Genomic DNA, 18,394 nt, shown 5'->3' with positions numbered 1-18,394 from the left:
ATACCAGTGTAACTGCCAATAAAATGCTATACGGTGTGCTTGCGATAGCCACACATACCTCTTTTTTTCTTTACAAGTTAGCCCTTGACAACCGTCTCACCCCTTCCAGTTGCTACACGACATCGTACCGGAACGCTAAATCGCTTAGCGGTACGTCTTTAGCTAGCCATTTGAAACCTCCCACCAGCCAAAAACCTCGCTTTAGGTAAGCTGAAACTTTGTCGGTTTATGCTCTTACCGTAGGTACGGTAGCCAATTATGTAGTTGAACTGTGAAGGCTTTGGAAGGTTTTTGTTTTCTAGGGACCAGGCCCTCGACCGTATAGAGTGAATTATTTAAATAGTTTCCTCGGCATATGACAACTCATATCCCCAGTAACCAGTGGCGTAAATTAGGACAACCCTTCGAAAAACACTAATAAAGATTTTTCAAAGAGAATTTCAAAGGCGGCTAAAGGGCTGCGAAGCTAGGTAACTGGAATCATTATTCCTCATGATATCCTGTTTCCAAACTACTATAAAAAAAAAATCCGTTTTACATTTGGATAATCCGAGATCTGGAGCTTTGAAACCTGCTATCATCCATAGCCCAGCCAAACTTCATAATTATAGCTTGGTAACTTCGATGGTCCTCGCGGGCCGGGGGGCGTGTAGCGATGAATGAAAAACCTACGCCTAATGCACGTCACTTCCCCGCACTCACGATTTTACACCCGCGCAGTCTTTCCCCCCGTCGCCCGCATAAAATAAAGTATATCTGGTTATTACATCCTCTCAGTCTACTATAATGGTCTAAGATCCGGCATTAGAAATATATACCCTCATCTGTTTTTTTATTAGTGATAATAAATAAATGATAGATAATTTTCACAGTGACACATTGCAAATAGGTTGTCTAGTTAATAGACACATTTTTGATACAGAATCTAGGAAACAATGAAATAGATCAAAGTCAAATACAGTGAAATTAAGCATAAAATAAGTTTTCATTTGAATAACATTACTCAATTGTTTATGTCTATAACAACCCCACAGTTTCAGTGTGAAAGCAGGCAACCTTTACTTTTTTAATTATTTTAGATATTTTCTATGAGGGAAGGAGATTAAATAAATTAAAAAATATACAAATACTACATTTAATACTATCAGACTGCAATTTAATTAGGCATGCTTTGTGTACAATGTGTCGATGTGAATATTTTCTATTATTTATTTGTTATCCCAAATAAATAACAGATGAGAGTATATATTTCTTCTGCCGGATCTTGTACTATAAAAGATAAGCAACTGCAATGGCCCGTCTCGACGCTGGCATTTGAGGCGTCGGCGCCGCTTGCGCCAGCCAACCAGTTAGATTGACACCGGCGATTATTCAACTGTCTAGTACTTGTACTGTTTTATTGGTCTATCTTAGCGAACGTTGTTACGAAACGTTGTAATTAGCTGGTGCAATTATGCAATTATTTTGTATAAGGTTACGAGTATATCTAATATACATATAAAAAAGTCGTATCATGGTGTTTGTGTTCGCAATCATCCGTAGCGGCGAATATTTGAATGTTCTGTTTTTATATTTCACAAGCTGACGCCGCGCGGTTTCACCCGCATAGTTCTCGTTCCCGTAGAAGTATCTGGATAATGTATAGCATATAGCCTTCCTCGATAAATGGGCTATCTAACATTGAAAGAATTTTTCAAATCGGACCAGTAATTCCTAAGATTAGCGCGCTTTATAATAGTAAAATATAGATAAATTAATAGCGATATTAGTATTTTTGTATGAAAGAAATTTCTATGGCATGGCGTTTGCCGGGTCAACCAACTAGTTAGGTTTCCGTATTTTTTTCGAGTACATTATTCTTTGGCTTGTAATAATATGCAATAACACTAGATTGTGTCGCTGCGTTTTTTAGCATTGGTGCACGTAACAAAAAAAATCTAATTTTGTAAAATGTCTGACAGTGGCTAATCTCATGCTGCGATTAGCTCTACCGATAGGCGTTCTTACTGTTCCCTCACTCTTACAAATTGAGAGGTTACTAACAACGCCTACTTCTTATTCGGTAAGTAAAAAATAAAAATGTATTCAATTCAATTGCAAATTCATTTATTTCAAGAAGGCTAAATTATAGTATCCTATCCACATATCCGTATCGTACGTATCGGACGCATCGCATCAAACGGATTTTTAATTTTACGGTAGATAAAATAAGATCCGGACGATGCGGATAAGTGAACACACTTGTATGACTTTCTAAACAATTTATTCAAAATCCGTTTGATGCGGTACGACGCGGATCTGTGGACGCCTGCCTTTAACATCCACTTTTGAAATAATTTTACCCGACCCCGTATTTGAATTCTCTTCAAGCCGGACATACTGACTAATAGTAATAGACCACTGAAGCATTTACGTACCATTAACATGAAGGGACATGTTAAATACAATGTGTAGTAAAAATAACATATTACTCAAGGAACTGCGTGAGAGCGGTGCATCGTAATGTAGTGAGTCAAAGTTTACCACCACTTGAGTATTCCTCGCGCGTCCACTGTTAGAGTGGCGGTGCTTTAAATATTGCTTTAAATGGGTATTCCACGTACATTTTCGCTAAACGTAACTTAACTTTCCGCATTAGACAATGCTATAAATTTTCATACTTCATTTAGCCAAAAAAATCCAACAAATAACAGGTAAGTCATAATTATTGCCGTATCTTTACGAACCACTGCAAAGTCAGGCCTCTTATATGGAGTTTCCATCCATCACATCATCCATTACATCATCCATTACATTACACTATTTCATTAATTATACTCATCATTAACAACCCATTTTCGGCTCACTGTTGAGCACGAGTCTCTTCTCAAAATGAGAAGGGTTAGATCAGTAACTGGCCCAATGCGAATTGGCAGACTAGACTTCACACAGACGTAGAAAATTCTCAGGTATGCAGGTTTCCTAATCATGTTTTCCTTTAAAATGCATATAAATGAAAAGTTAGGGATGCATGCCCCGGACCGGATTCAAACCTACGCCCTCCGAATCTAAGGCAGAGGTCATATTCACTGGTCTACCACGGCTCTTTATATAACTATTAGATGTTAATAATAATGACTAGGATCGGCCGACTTAGAGCATTTTTACTCAAAAAGAAAACGTTAAGTGTAAAACTTTAACTCACTAATAAATAATTTAAAAACCTGTAGAACTAGGTGACTTCGACTAAAATATACACATTTAGAGTTTTTAGGACTCGAAACCTGTACTTCTTAATCTGAAACCACATAAGCTATCCACTGGATTAAAAAGGCAGATGGATTAAAGCTAATTCGATTGTCCAACAGTTATTATTAGAAACGCTACTGCAACAAATCTCCATTAGAGATGTTGTCAACATTATTAATAAGCCTTTCTATTTAACACCACATGGCCCAAGAGATTGCAATTGCCAGACTTACTTCATCTTATGAAGGTCAAAAGATTGTCATGCTATTTTTTTTAATCACAACAATCTTGCCCTGGACCACGATATCACCTGATGGTAAGTGTAGATGTGGCCTATATGGTGGAAGACGCTTCCCTAGAAGATGCCTATTCATGCTTAAAGATGCCCAGGTTGTAAGAGTATAAGGAAACTTTGTTCTAGAATTTAACTTAGAAGTTTGGATCGTGACTAAGGGCCCCGTAGGTTTGAAACTAGTCGTGCATGCTCCGACGTCGTATCACGAGAGTTTTAGATATTTTTCATAAAAAATTAATATGAATAGACGCCGAAACGGGTGTGGATTTTCATCCTACTCCTTATAAGTTAGCCCGCTTCCAAATTAGATTGCATCATCACTTAGCATCAGGTGAGATTGTCGTTAAGGGTTAAGTTGTAAAGAAAAAAAAAAGTTCTGTAATTTTGATTTCTGAGGTAGTAAGGAGGTGACAAACTTACACTCATCACAAAATGAAGTACATCTGACTATTGCAGGCGTCGCTCTAACACATCTGCCGTATTAATAGTGACAACAGTTAACCTTGCAACACCGAAGGCAGCTGGCACAATCTACAATTCAACTAATTTGAATATCTACGGCCTTTCTCGTGGGAAATCAGCTAGCGGCGACCGGTGACGGTCATTCCGAAAATTTTTAACAGACATTTTTCTAACGTTCACTACAGACATCCTGACTTGGTTGGCGCCTATGCTAATCTTGCTTCTATATAAATAAAAATGTTTCGCAAATGTGTTGCTAACCGCAAATCTCGAGAACGGCTTGGCTAATTCGGGTGTATTTTTTAATATTTTTAAAGAAGAAAAGAAGGTATAATATTCTTCTTTAAAAGAAATCATAACTAGCGGACGCCCGCGACTTCGTCTGCGTGGAATATAGTTTTTCACAAATCCCGCGGGAACCGTGGATTTTTCCGGTATGAAAAGTAGCCTATGTGTTAACCCAGAGTAAAATCTATTTCCATTCCAAATTTCAGTCAAATCGCTTCAGTAGCCGCAGCGTAAAAGAGGAACAAACATACTTACACACTTTCACACTTACACACGAACTTTCGCCTTTATAATATTAGTAGGAAGAGAATAAATTTGAAAATTGCAAGCAAACCTTTCTTTTCTATATAAAAAAATATGAATCGCTATTTCAGAAAAAGAGTGGATTTTTTTGTCGATTTTTGTAATTATTATCAAAACATTCATAAATAATTATAAAATTAATCCAATTATATGTATTGTGTATAATTTGATACAGTTTTGGGTGTTCATTTACGAGTTATATTACGCTTATAGTTGGATGGTTTATTCCAATTTGGTTGGTGTGTCTGTTATAGATTTTATGGGCAAGAATTTTGGTATTAAATTGCTGTCGTTTGGCTATGGAATGTAGCTAAAACATTTAAGGTTTTTGGATGTTTTCGACTCTACCGGTGTCTTTGCTAATATGTGATTATATTTTATCGAATTGGGTGATTCTACACTTATATGAAACTGAAATAGAAATTGATGGAACTGGTAAACCATTATCATAATAGGGTTCTTTTTCGTAGGATTTTGTAAAATTTGAAAATTACTGAAAGATTATTAAAAGGTATCCATTATTAAATAGTAATTATTAGAGACCCTTGTGTCATTAATTTATTAAGTAAGATTATTATTTAAAAGGCTGAAAGATTTTATCTACACAATTTATTATACGAGTATTTAAAACAACGAACGAACAAACAATTTAGTTTATTAGATCCATTCACCGAATATACATATGAGATATGTTTTATTGTATGTACCACATAAACCTAAAGTAAATAAATAAATAATTTAGGTAAACAACATTATAGTAGGTACGATGTAATCAATTTGCTATAATCCCCCCTCAAACGTCACATACTTATCTTTTATGAATGCAACGAGTCTTTAAGGGATATAAATCACACAATATTACGGATAACACACAATACAAAAACATTGTAACAAAATAAATCGATTTAAATTTTTTTATACAGTAAAATAGCAATAGGAAAAGTTTTTTGGTCCACCTCAGAAGAAAAACATCACTAAAGTGCAGCCGCTCAGAAATTGCGTTTCAGGAAAGTCGTGCTAATGGGACAAATTTAATTACAATCGCCTCGTTAGAAACAATCTCTGAGCGGCCAGACTTTAGTGATGTTTATCTACAAGTCATAAGAGCAGAATCCATCTTGCATGACATGCAAAGAGCATGCCTTATACAGTGGCTGTCAATCTGACATGAAAAGTCTCATAGTCCCTGGAATTTCACTAGCAACTGATATGTTACATGCCTACGAAATCACCGAAAAACGTGATTCGAATTTAGCTACAACATTGAGCGCACACATGCACTATTTTGTGTTTAATCCCATTATTTAATCTATACTAATATTATAAAGCTGAAGAGTTTGTTTGTTTGATTGAACGCGCTAATCTCAGGAACTACTGGTCTGATTTGAAAAATTCTTTCAGGGTTAGATAGCCTATTTATCGAGGAAGGCTATAGGCTATATTTTATCCCGGTATTCCTACGGGAACGGGAACCACGCGGGTGAAACCGCGCGGTGTCTACTAGTTTATTTACAGTTTTTACAGTTCCTGAATAGATAACTTGACTATTTAGATAGTATTTGTTTAAATAACTGTCGTTGTTTTTAAGGCTACTATACGAAATTAAGTCAATTTGCCACTTTTGGTCCGCCTCAGTTTCGACGCGCTAGTGACATATCTCTATTTCTAGCTGACGCCACGCGGTTTCACCCGCATGATCCCCGTTCCCATAGGAATACGGGGATAACCCTCCTCGGTAAATGGACAAAACAGAAAGAATTTTTCAAATCGGACCAGTAGTTCCTGAGAATAGCGCGTTCAACTAAACAAACAAACTCTTCAGCTTTATAATGTTAGTATAGATAAAATCTTTCAGTAGTATTTCCGAATACCTAATCACAGGCTCACCGTTGCAAGTACCTATTGCCGTCATGCCTATAAAACTTCACCACTTTATATGTGAAGATATTCGCCACAGATTAAATGTTTACAGTTCACACAGTCAAAAGTAAAACAAACAACAATTAAAGACCTCAATGATGAAGAATCAAGCTTAATTAAAGGCGTGCAAATTGAACTGCTGGTACAGAAATAAAACATACAAGCCACGATAAGATATGTAAAATGTAGTATAATGAACAAAAGCCCAATTATATAGAACTTGATTGAACATGTACAAACCTGTAACTGTGGACATGTTCCATATATAGTTAATCATTAAATTGATAAGCAAAGTGCAATTTAATTAAGTGTTAATAACCAAAGAAAATAGTCAAGATACATGAATAGCCCTCAGTACGTAGAACAAAGAAAGTATCAGACGCAATGAGTAACGATCATGAAGATACCGATATCAAACTTCAATGTAGAAAGCAAAAACAAAAGACAAAAGAAAAAACTTATCAAATAACAGAATAATAGAAGCGTCAAAGGGTTGAAATGACCACTATCTATTATGCAGAGATGTGTGACATTATCAATGACCGAGACTAATAAATGACATACGTATTGTTAAAGCGTATTGTATAATGAGCTTTGTGTGTTGGTGATAAAGAAAAAAACAGAGTGTGAGTACTGTTTTGTGTAATGCACATTGAGCGGGTCGGTGTACCCGCAGCCGCGCCGCTATCTAGGATCCCGACCTCCAACTCCACCCCAAGCTTCTACCGTCATTCTTATCTCATCAAATGAGGACAAAGATCCTACGCTCCATCGCAATTTATATAGACAATAAACTACCACAGAATAAATTAATTACCGATAAAACCGTACAATTTCAATTTGATTCAGATTGAAATCTTAACGAAGCAGACCGACCGATCGTTAGCGGAGATAATGAACGACGGGAGATTGCCAAAAACGAGCAAAAATATAAAGCAAATAAAAGCAGGCATGCGCCCGTAGACGGAACCTGTTTTAACCGCGGCTGATCTGAATAAGATAATAAAACGAACAGGTAAAGGCTTATATTGAAACAGCCGGCCGGCAATCAAGGAGTAAACATTAAAAATGAAAATTAATGAACTCCATCTTGGGACTTGTTATTTGATATAGCTAATTTATGATGGAATATGAGGAATTTATTAGAAATCGACTATATCACTAATGGATGTCATAAATTTCTATCTGCTTGTAATAATTGTTAAGGCTGTCAACGATGATGAAAGAGCTATAAAGTAATTTCGAAATGACCGAAGACAAATTGATTGAAGATACTATGGACGCAACATGCGTTAGGCGAGCCACGGTTTTCGAGCATGATAAGCAGAATTGATGGATGACAATGCATGTAAGGTAGGTACATGCCTCGCCCAACAAAAGAATAGTTAATTAATTCTTAGATGAAAGTTAACAAGAAACACAGGAAACCGCGCGCGGTATCAAACACAAATCATGATTGTGACGGTGTTAATATTAAACAATAACATTCTGAGAAAAAAGAAAAAATACCAGCGTATTAGGTAACTCACTCGTAACGATTTTTCTTTGATGCAGAACCTGCATATCTCAGAACCAAACCTCGTAATGCAAAGTGAAATTCAGCTAATGCGCCTTGTTCTAATTGCTATCCTTGTCATAGTAAAAATGTTATTATTAGCGCTGGATTTCCCTATTTTGGCGGTAAAACCAAAGATGATTTTAATCTGGAATAACCTGCTAAGATGCTGATGATTAGATATAACGATAAAATTTAACAAAATTTCAGATCAAACGATTGCAATGTTTGGTAAATACGTAATCATGCTAGTCTTTTTTTTTGAATTCGAATAATATTTGTTGTAGCTTAACTATTTTATTTTATTATTTCATAAAGTGTATTGTTGACATATGTACGAGTAACTGGTAATTATAGTACGTACGTAATATACAGTTATTTTGAAATCAGACAAGCATTACAATTTTGATTGTATGCAGTATGTATAAATGAAACAGTAATGATAGCAGTGTTAGCCCAGTGCATATGATCTCGGATGCCTTCGTTTCGGAGGGCGTAGGTTCAAATCCGGTCTGGGCCATGCACCTCCAACTTTTCAGTCATGTGCATTTTTGAAATTAAATATCATAGTCTCAATCGGTGCCGGAAAAACATCGTGAGAAAACTTTCATACCTAAGAACTTTCTTAACTCTCTACGTGTGTGAAGTCTGTCAATCCACATTGGGCAAATGTGGTAGACTTAGCTTAACCCCTCTCATTCTGAGAGGAGAGTCGTGCTCAACAGTGAGCCGAATATGGGTTGTGATGATGATGATAATGATGATGATGATGATGATGATTATGATGATGATGATGATGATGATGATGATGATGATGATGATGATGAGGAATACAATGATGTATAGATGATACATGTACTCACTTGTCAGACAAATGATGCAAGCAGCCATGCCTCGCGTGGTGCCTCCTGGGAGGGACCTCGCTGTAGCACCCTCCGCCCTGGCGCGAGCGGCACATGTAGCCTGTGCTCACGCACTGCGCCGTGTTGCAGTAGCACCTCACACCCTCCTCTCCCTCAGGGTTTGGCTCTGGAACAAAATATTATCATTATAGCCACAACTTCTTAGGAACCTAAATCAAAGAAAAATCTGAATTTTGAGATTCCGCAAGCGGAATGGAAAATTGGGATCAAAAATGTTGTATTTTGAAAAGGTTTTTGATTTTTAAAGTCTATCTAAGTATGGAAGATACCGCCACATATTAGATCAAACAATAATTAATTTTCTTAATAATCTAATAAACCTGAAATATATCCAAATATATTTAGCGTATAAAGAAAGGCTAAAAAATTAAATTTTAAAGTTCGTCTCTTTCTAGGTACGTAGGGTAGGTTACCCACTAGACATTGACCTGTATATCTAGCCAAACTTAGTTGCATTAAGTTTGCATTTCTTGCCTGCCAGTTGATGTAAGAAGTGGATGAAACATCTTTTTACGATTTCTAAATGATTTAAGAAAAATTCACTCTTTCCTAGACTTGATTTATGTGAGAACTAAAAAAGATATACCTACTACTACTAAAAGTGCGATGAATGAATTACTTAACCGTAAAGCATAAACCAAGGAAATATAGCTAAAAATAATGGTTACTGCAACCGTAAAATTAAATGTCGCCGCAAATAAAATTTATTTATAAACCCATTGAATGCAGGAAACTGTTATTACCAATGCAAAGGGAACTGCGGAGCGAATGTTAGTGAATCCAATCACCAGAAATCCCTAGTGAGAAATGTGCTCGCTCGCAATCGAAAATAACGTTGTCTATTACAGTACATTCAAGAAAACTACGAGTTCAACAGTCTGATAAAGAAAATAAAAGTAATAGAAAAGAAAACATTTACCTATAGCTTTGCTAATAGAGCGATTGTAAATTAAAACACAGATATAATACAGTAGGTATGTGTGGTGTTATTAAAGTAATAATGTAGTGCAGAAACAAAAAAAGCTTTGAAGAAGAATAGATCCAATTTACTTTAACCGCCACTTCCACTGTGAATTATAAAATATTATTCTCCCAAGTTAAATGTTGATAATAGTCAGTACTAGTGTTAGTCAGTAGATAGTTAGTATTTTTAGATAGTTTTGTATAAAGAAGCTTCGGTGCTTAGTGCTTGCTTCAAGTGCATAAGATGTAATGAATTAAGGAGTATATCCAATTCAATCTCATCTCAAAAACCACATGATTCTTCGATCGTGAGCTTGAAAGTCTCACTAGGGGACGCTGTCGACGCCACGGCGCCCGGTGATCGTAAACTTTGATAGTTTTATACACAACACCTTCAGTCCTAGCGCCTGGTTTAAGTGCATAGGATCTGAATGAATCAGTGCTTACTATTTAAGGACATGGCATCAGTTTGCTTGTACATTAGAATAGAGCTTTCATATTGCAGTTTTACTTAAGAAACCATAAGTCTTTCAAACGATATAGATACTTGTAAAAGCATCTATTTGAAAACCAAGACAAAGACTAAATTAAGCCAAAGTCATAAATTGGTATTTTAAATTGCGCTAAAACGGAACTTTATACTAAGTAAAATGCCTGGCTTTTTTTTAAAGTTAAAAATACCAAAAAGAAGTAGTCAAGTTTAATTTCATACAAAGATTGTGTTGTAATACTCGTACAACTACCTCCACAAGTACTCATAAATAATAAAAGTACAAAAACAAGTCTTCAATTTTCTGTAAGTAAAACCATAACAGTACGAGTAAGTCATTATAATGAAAATAATAACGCATTGTTTTCTGATATCATAAAAACCTTCATCCAACTCCCAGAGTGGACAAACCGGTAAAAAAATAATAAACAGATGGCCCGGCGAGTATTTGTGTATGAATAATGCGAACGTCATGCACAGAGAGCCCTTACATAAATAACCTACGAGCGAGCAGCCTCCGACCGCATTCAATGTAAATGCTTCGACTCCAGACGGTGAAACAAAAAGAAATTAATTTCAGAGGGACCGCTTTATTTGCTCTCGGCCGGAGTTGAGAAAACGCAATCAGACCCCCCTCGATCCTAGCCCCGGCCGATTTAGGAATTCTTTTCCTGCACGAAATCAGCCGCATCATCCCTAATTTTTGGGTGATTTGTAAATCAAATTCTGTGGACTGATTGATTCCCAATAACAAAGTAATCCATAAATGGGTGTAGCATAACCTAAAAATCTTTCTGTGAGACTTTGCACAAATACTCCTCAATATCCTTTTGAAAGTACAAATAATTGTTTAAATATCCAACAGAATTTTAAATTGCAAATAAACTGCCAACGTCAGTCGAGCCTTTAATGAAATTGCTGCAGTTTATTAAAAGTAATTGTTAAACATTTAAAATGTAGAGCAAAAAGTTAGACACGAAAGTCCAAAAATTCTGCAAAGTATTTTAAAATTGTAATCGCGTTCCGTTGTTTGAGATGAAGTCTTTGAACCGCAGGAGTTCGGACTAATGATTTATAAATTATTAGCAAAGTAAAAACAAGATTGATAGACGAAAAAATGAAGAATGAGAATACACGTTTACGTTCAGAATATTAATCACTTGTCACAAATGTCACGATTACATTATTTACCGATAATTAGAAGTTTGATTAAATACTTGGGAGCACTGACCTTTGCAATTACTAACTAAAAAAGCTAAAATTGTAAATAAAAATAAATGTTTTAAGTTGAGTGGTCTCGTCTAACTATCATTATACGTAGTAAATAATATTTATATATTAAGAGGGATATTCTTATAACTTTCTAGGTTTCTGCGTAGTATTTGACATGCCTCCAAAATTAATTTCTCGACTTTAATTTCCGACGGATTAATTTAATAAAGAAATTTACAGTGAAAATACATTCTACATAACTGAAAAATGTAGTACTAAACAATATGCTTACGAAAATAAAATCAATCTACACAATATGTTCGAAACAAAAATGTTGATCCTTTTTAAAGTCAAAGAAATCCATAAATATTTACTCATTAGCAGTACAATTAGCTTTATCGAACCATCGTACATTAGATGGACGTCATTAGATCAGCTTTACAATCAATTTGGAGGCAAAAAGGAAGACAAACGGAGCACCAAAGGATAAGGTAAATAAAAAACAAATAAACAGAAAAGAAAAGGCCGCGGCATGTTATTTGGAATTGATAAATGGCCCTCCGGAGGCGAGCGGGAGGGAGACGGAGCGAGGCTAGAGAAGGATAGAAACATTAATGAGTCGGTGAAGGGATGCATAAGTATGGGATAGAAGTTAAAACAGTATCGTGGTGTGCTTCTGATCTTCTCTGAAGTTTTGATAATTTATAGACAACTTGTCAAGCGGCGACTTACTGAGAAGTATATGACATATAGCCTTTAATAATATAAATATTAGAGTAACTTTTACTTCGGGTTGGGATGCAATTGGGGGAATTTGTGCATATTTGTAATTATTTATCAATCTCTATGATGTCATTAGGTATATTAATTTTTTTCCGGTAATGATTCGAGATTTTTGTCCTTCACTGAACATTTTGATAGCACATTTTTTTTCTATATTTTGTCATATTTATTAATCAGTTAAGCGCTATAATTGTGTGATAGAGATTATGGTATTTTTGAGTTGTAATTCGTAAGTAGTTATTGTCTGTTTGTATTTAAAATTCAATGTTTTGTCGGCTTGTTTTCCTGTAGCAAGTTCCCATATTTGTAGAGGTTCAATATTATGCTTATCGTCTCTTCGGTTTTATTTCTATTGATTAGTTTTATCATTCAAGTTATGTTTACGGATATGTTTGCTTTTAGTCTTTTTATATAGAACCGGCGCCGCGCACCTTCACGGCGCATTTACAAAGATTGTGCTCCTTCACGGTATTAAAGTTTGTTTCGTTCAGGATGTTTTTTATTAAGCGTTTAGTGAAATCATTAATGATCACCACGTGGCGCGTAGTCGTGCAAATCTCTCTTTTTTCTTCCATTGCAAAGTTCACGTTTATTATGATTAGCTGTAAACTATTTTACAAAACTTTTATTTATTAACTTGCACGGTAAAGGAGTATGTACGACGATGTGGTCTAACTGTGAAATTTTGCAGAAGAAAAAGAGATCATTTGGTTTTTGGTAACAGAACAAATTCGACAAAACTAAAAAACTTTTAACGTTAGTAAAATATAGAAAATGGCTTCTATCCGAAGTAACCTTCCTTCTATTACAAGATAGGGTTTAGTCCTCTTGTTAAATAAAACATATTCATCTATCAATAGCCTTCCCAAATGTTTCCTGGTTCTTCTAGGGTAGGGTTCCCGTCCCATATTTACACTTATCGATTAAAAACTTGATTGTCAGTTTTTAAATGTGAAACCATAAAAATTTGACCAACACACAATTCAGATAACCGTACTAAAACAGGATTTACAATGTTAAAATCGCATGTTTTTGTTTACTTAAAAAAATTGAATTTGTAACATAAAACCTTCCACCAAAGCTGCTTCCGAATAAAGGAGTATTCGAAGACGTGTTTATTACACACGAAAAAACCCGATCGGATCTGAAAGCCGGTATTCTTAAATCGCGATTGAAATGTTCGCATGCGGGTTGCGGTGCGCTCGCCCGCGCCCGTCGGCTGAGATCACAAGAAAATGATAAATACGGTCCTGTATTTAAGTGACTTCACTCCATTTCCAACGTCTCTTCAAATTCATTAAATGAGCGTAAGTTCGGTACGATCACTTAGGACAGTAGAAACTTTTTGTTTGGAAACTCGTTAATGTTTTCCTGTACCTTTGATATTGAAGTTTCAGTTTATATATTAAACGACCAAAGTAGTGCAAAGAGTTTAATAAACTTACCTTAACTTATTTAAAGTTCTCCATTTCCAATACGTTTTGCTATTTCCCTTGTTAGTCATAGCGAGATCTTGGCACAAATAAGTCTTAGAGTGTGAAACAATATCCTAATCTATAATTAATCTTATTGCAACGTTTATAATATGTTCCAGTAAATAGAAGACATATAGCGTCTGTTCTTTAATCTGAAATTTTTCTACTAATAATATTTGTATTTTTTTTTCAATTAACAAATCAATCAATACATTTTTTGTAAGGTTTGATGTTAACGAAAAACAAATTACTATTTGCGTTGATTTGATGAAGTTTAATATTTAAAAAAATAACCCAGAATGTTTTCTTTTCGTTAATTCCAAAGATTGAACGATAAACTTGAAACTGTTTCTTAATCCATTAGGAAATTGTATAGATGTAGAACGATAAACAGTAAATGCATTATTAATGATATCATATGAAATACAGTTGGATCTTACAATCTGAACTGCAATGACTCCAGGATCTCGCTCTGTTATAATTTCTCGAGCGTTTCGTTCATCTCTGATGGCAGATTCGATTAAGATACGGATACTGTTCCACTTGCTGCAGGAGTGGTTTGCTATTTCCGTTAGAACGGCAGGAATGTTCGAGTTTTCAACTAATGCGAGATTTAGTTCAACGTTTATAAACTTTAATTGTGGTCTTAGAAAGCTGAGATCACTAATTACTTTAATTTGAGGTCCATTTCTTTTTAAATAATATGTTTGTCGTTTTTTTTCCACTTTTGTACCCCAAAGTTTACAAGCCACTAATCCAACTTTAATTATAACGTGTTTACTTAATCATCTGAACATTTCGAGTGTGAAACAAATGTGGTATACACTCTCAGACTAAATACATAAGGACTAGTATCGCACCCAAATTCACGAACAAAAATTTTCTGCCATTTTCTAAGGAAAACGAGGTTAGATTTCATACATATCTTATACTAAACTAGCAGTTTTTGTTCGTTTTTTACACCATTTAACTACACAAAAAGGTATTTTTACGGAGGTTTTTAACCGACGGACAAGATTGTAAACTATGAAACATCGATAATATAGAGACAGTGTTTATAATCGCATAAGATCGTTGATCATATACTTTGACAGAAAAATAATGTCTTGCGAGGCAGGTCTTTATCTAATTAGTTTGAGTATACACTCGAAACTTGGCATGTTTAATTTGTAGTGAAATTTTAGGCTTTCTAGCAATATACAGACTGAATTAGAAATGCAGGTCTGCTCTGCGCTAAAGTTGTTTTGCATTGGTGATTCAATTAAGGATACAAGTTTTGAAACTTATCTGAAAACAAAATAGGTGGTAGAATCCACAATTTGAGCCCTGCTATAAAGTTTTAATGAACAAACATGTTCAAATATTTAATGCTCGCGTATGGGGCAGGCAATCAAACTATAAATGGGCGAATACGCCATAGATGAGTGACTATCGTAGTCAGACATTCCTTATTTTATATTGATTGACTGAGAGATTGCCAGCTCATGCTTCTATAGGTAGGTAAGTACGGTAGGAATTAAGGGTTTGGAACCTATTTTTTTTTTTTCGTGGGGAAATCCTCATGGATACCCTCTCGCCAAAGGGTTTGGAACCTAGCATATCTAGGTATCAAGGGTTAATCGTCCTTATAATGCGTATTTTTTTTTTTTTTTAATTATAGTTTTCTCCATAATATGAGAAGTCATATCCCCCTTCATCACACTTATCTTTGACAACTGTACGTACTTTTGACCCCTATACCGTTAACTCAATAGGGGTGAATATTTATAAAGACTCTTCGAGAAATACTACTTATTTAATTTAAAAAATTAAGGATCTTTAGTGAAGGGTTGCCATGAAGCTAAGTGTCTGGCAACTGGGGATATTCAATATTGGGGATTTATTGTAATATGCTCCCCCCCATAGCCAATACGATACAAACCCCATAGTTGCATGCATATGCATTACTGGCTTCAATCACAGTCGATTGACGAGGTCAAGGTTCGAATCCTGTGTCGGACCAAGTATGAAATACTTTTCTTACATCAGTAAAATTCGCTTCCACCTTAGACTGCATCATCACTTACCATCAGGTGAGATTGTAGTCAAGGGCTAACTTGTAAAGAATAAAAAAAAAAAAAAAAAAAAAAAAAAAAAAAAAAAAAAAAAAAAAAAAAAAAAAAAATTATTCAGCCCGGAGTTAGTAAGTTAGTGGTGTTACACTCTCGTGTAACGAGAGAGCATGTTAAGTCCATCCCGATGATATGCTAATGAGCATGTGCTTTCAGCTTTTTTAAAATGTTGTCTGACCATCACAGGCTAATCCATCAGAAGTATCGGTTAGTAATAAGGTTAGTAACATTGCGACAGACGCTTTCTCTCAACGTTCACACGCTGTCTCGAAGCGTTTTATCTAGTACTTTATTACGCTAATAACTTTTGTGGCGCGCGCTGGAGCCGGTTCCGCTATTCTGATTGTAAGACGAGCCTGTAGTGGCTGGACATACCTCATTTAAAAAAAAAACTGAAAGTTTGTTACCACTATCTGCTACGTACGTAAGTATGGTAAACAATTATGATGTTTAAACCGTGGTGGTTTTAAAAAGGTTTCAGGCCTATTCACTATTTTGGTCTTTATTATCAACCTATCAAAATAAACATCAAATCAATTGAAAAATGTCATCTAACTACTGTATGATATCCACCAGTAGGCATCGGATGACATTTGTTACATTTTGTATAATATGTTAACTAACATATGTTAAACTTGTGAATTAGACTGCTGATCCTCCAAACTGTCTATGTATAAATCCAACCAAGGGATTCTAGTTAAAGGCTGTGGCAACCCTTCGCTAGAAACCCTTAAAGTTTGACCATTAACGGGGTTCGAAAGGCTGACATGAAGCTAAGTGACTGGCGACAGGGGACATGATTTTTAATATAATGTAAACAAAAATATGCTTTATTCTTGGACGGTTGAGGGTTCGGACCCTTGAAACCGGCGACCTTCAAAAACCACCACATTCCTAACCCAATTGACTACCGTACTTACTATGTGCTGACTAATTTTTAGCTTTCATGAAAAGAAGTATGTCTGGCTATGGCAGTCTCTAAGTCCATTGGAGTTGTGTTACCAGTTATTGTGTATATCTGATTGGATGATGCGGATGGCAAGGCTGCGAGGCGGCCTTGTTGGCATTCCGATATTTGTATAATCATCACCATCGTCGTGCCGAATTGCGGGACATTCGCCGATACTGTTAGATGTAACAGCTTGGTGAAATTTCGTTATTATCATAACATTCATGTTGCAAGACAACTGTTGTATACGAACATTATACAGGGTGTCCTGTAATTAATCGATAAAACTCTAATGGTAGACCTAATTATCTAAAACTAATTTGAATAGTTTTCCAAAAATCTCTAGGGTGACCAAGTTATTAGCTGTAAGTACATGTAGGTAGTATATAGCTGCTGTAATTAAAGTTCTGATTTTTGTTGAACATTACGGATTAAATTACCAATGTACTATAATATTACTTTTATAAAAAATTTTTTATTTGTTTTGTAGAAAAAAGCTTTGAGGGCAAAAATTATTTTTCTTTTAAGACTTAAAAAAAATGTCCTGTAAAAATAATAAGTATGGAACTGATGGGTATTATAATTAGGTGGTGTATCTACCATTTGTGTTTTATCTATTAATTACGGGACACAATGTATACCTAAACAAAAAAGATATCATAAAGAAGTAAGATGTGTTAATAGTTTGTTACGATTTAACTAAAAACAACTTGACCGATTTTAAAAATTCTTTCACCATTAAACAGTTTACTTTTTCATGTAACATAGGCTACATTCTAACCTCTATTCTCATGGTAACGGGAACTCTATAGTGAAAACCGCGAGGCGTCTACTGCATTTTACACTTTGAAAACTTGATAATTGACGTGTTCTTTCTTCGCTGAGGTTTAATTGATGGTAATAGAAAAACGAGTTTATTGTGCTTCTGGTATTTTCCATATAGGTATATGTAATAAGATACTTAACTATACTAATACTGAGAAAATATTTGATCGTTGGTTTGTTTAGCATATAATAGGCCAATCTGAAGCTGAACATCCGAATCCGTTTGAATCGCATCAAACGGATTTTTAATTTCGTGCGTGTAAAAATATGCGGATCTGTGGACGCCTACCTTTAGTGTTTGTTAATCAACAGGCCTAAGATGTGCACCAAAACTTATCTCGAGGCGACAGAACGATAAATGAAATAACGACCAATAGCGGTGGAACCGAAATATAGCTCTCTCTTTTGTTTCACTGGGACAAAAGAGACAGCGATATTAATTTCAACTCTGATGCTATAAGCTGAGTGGCTTAGACAATTCGGTTTTAAACTTAATACGAATGGCTAGGTATCTACATAATGTTTTGCTGCACCCTGTATATTATCGCTTCCTAGAAAACCAAGCTCGGACAGTTTATTATAATATTCCGAAAGTAGGATATACAGAGTGAT

General features: G+C 35.3%; 1 protein-coding gene across 1 annotated transcript in view; it reads right to left on the bottom strand.

The window, feature by feature from the left end:
• LOC112048764 (BMP and activin membrane-bound inhibitor homolog) overlaps window positions 1–18,394 on the bottom strand; it is a 103,928-nt gene that overhangs the window by 11,235 nt on the left and 74,299 nt on the right. The window contains exon 2 of the mRNA XM_024086405.2: window positions 8,915–9,080. Coding sequence (XP_023942173.1) covers window positions 8,915–9,080 — 166 coding nt within the window. The remainder of the gene's footprint in view (window positions 1–8,914; window positions 9,081–18,394) is intronic.

This window comes from Bicyclus anynana, chromosome 14 (assembly GCF_947172395.1).
Source record: "Bicyclus anynana chromosome 14, ilBicAnyn1.1, whole genome shotgun sequence".
NCBI lineage: Eukaryota > Metazoa > Arthropoda > Insecta > Lepidoptera > Nymphalidae > Bicyclus > Bicyclus anynana.
The sequence above is the reverse complement of the archived record's forward strand: the minus strand, read 5'-3'. Positions and strand labels throughout refer to the sequence as shown.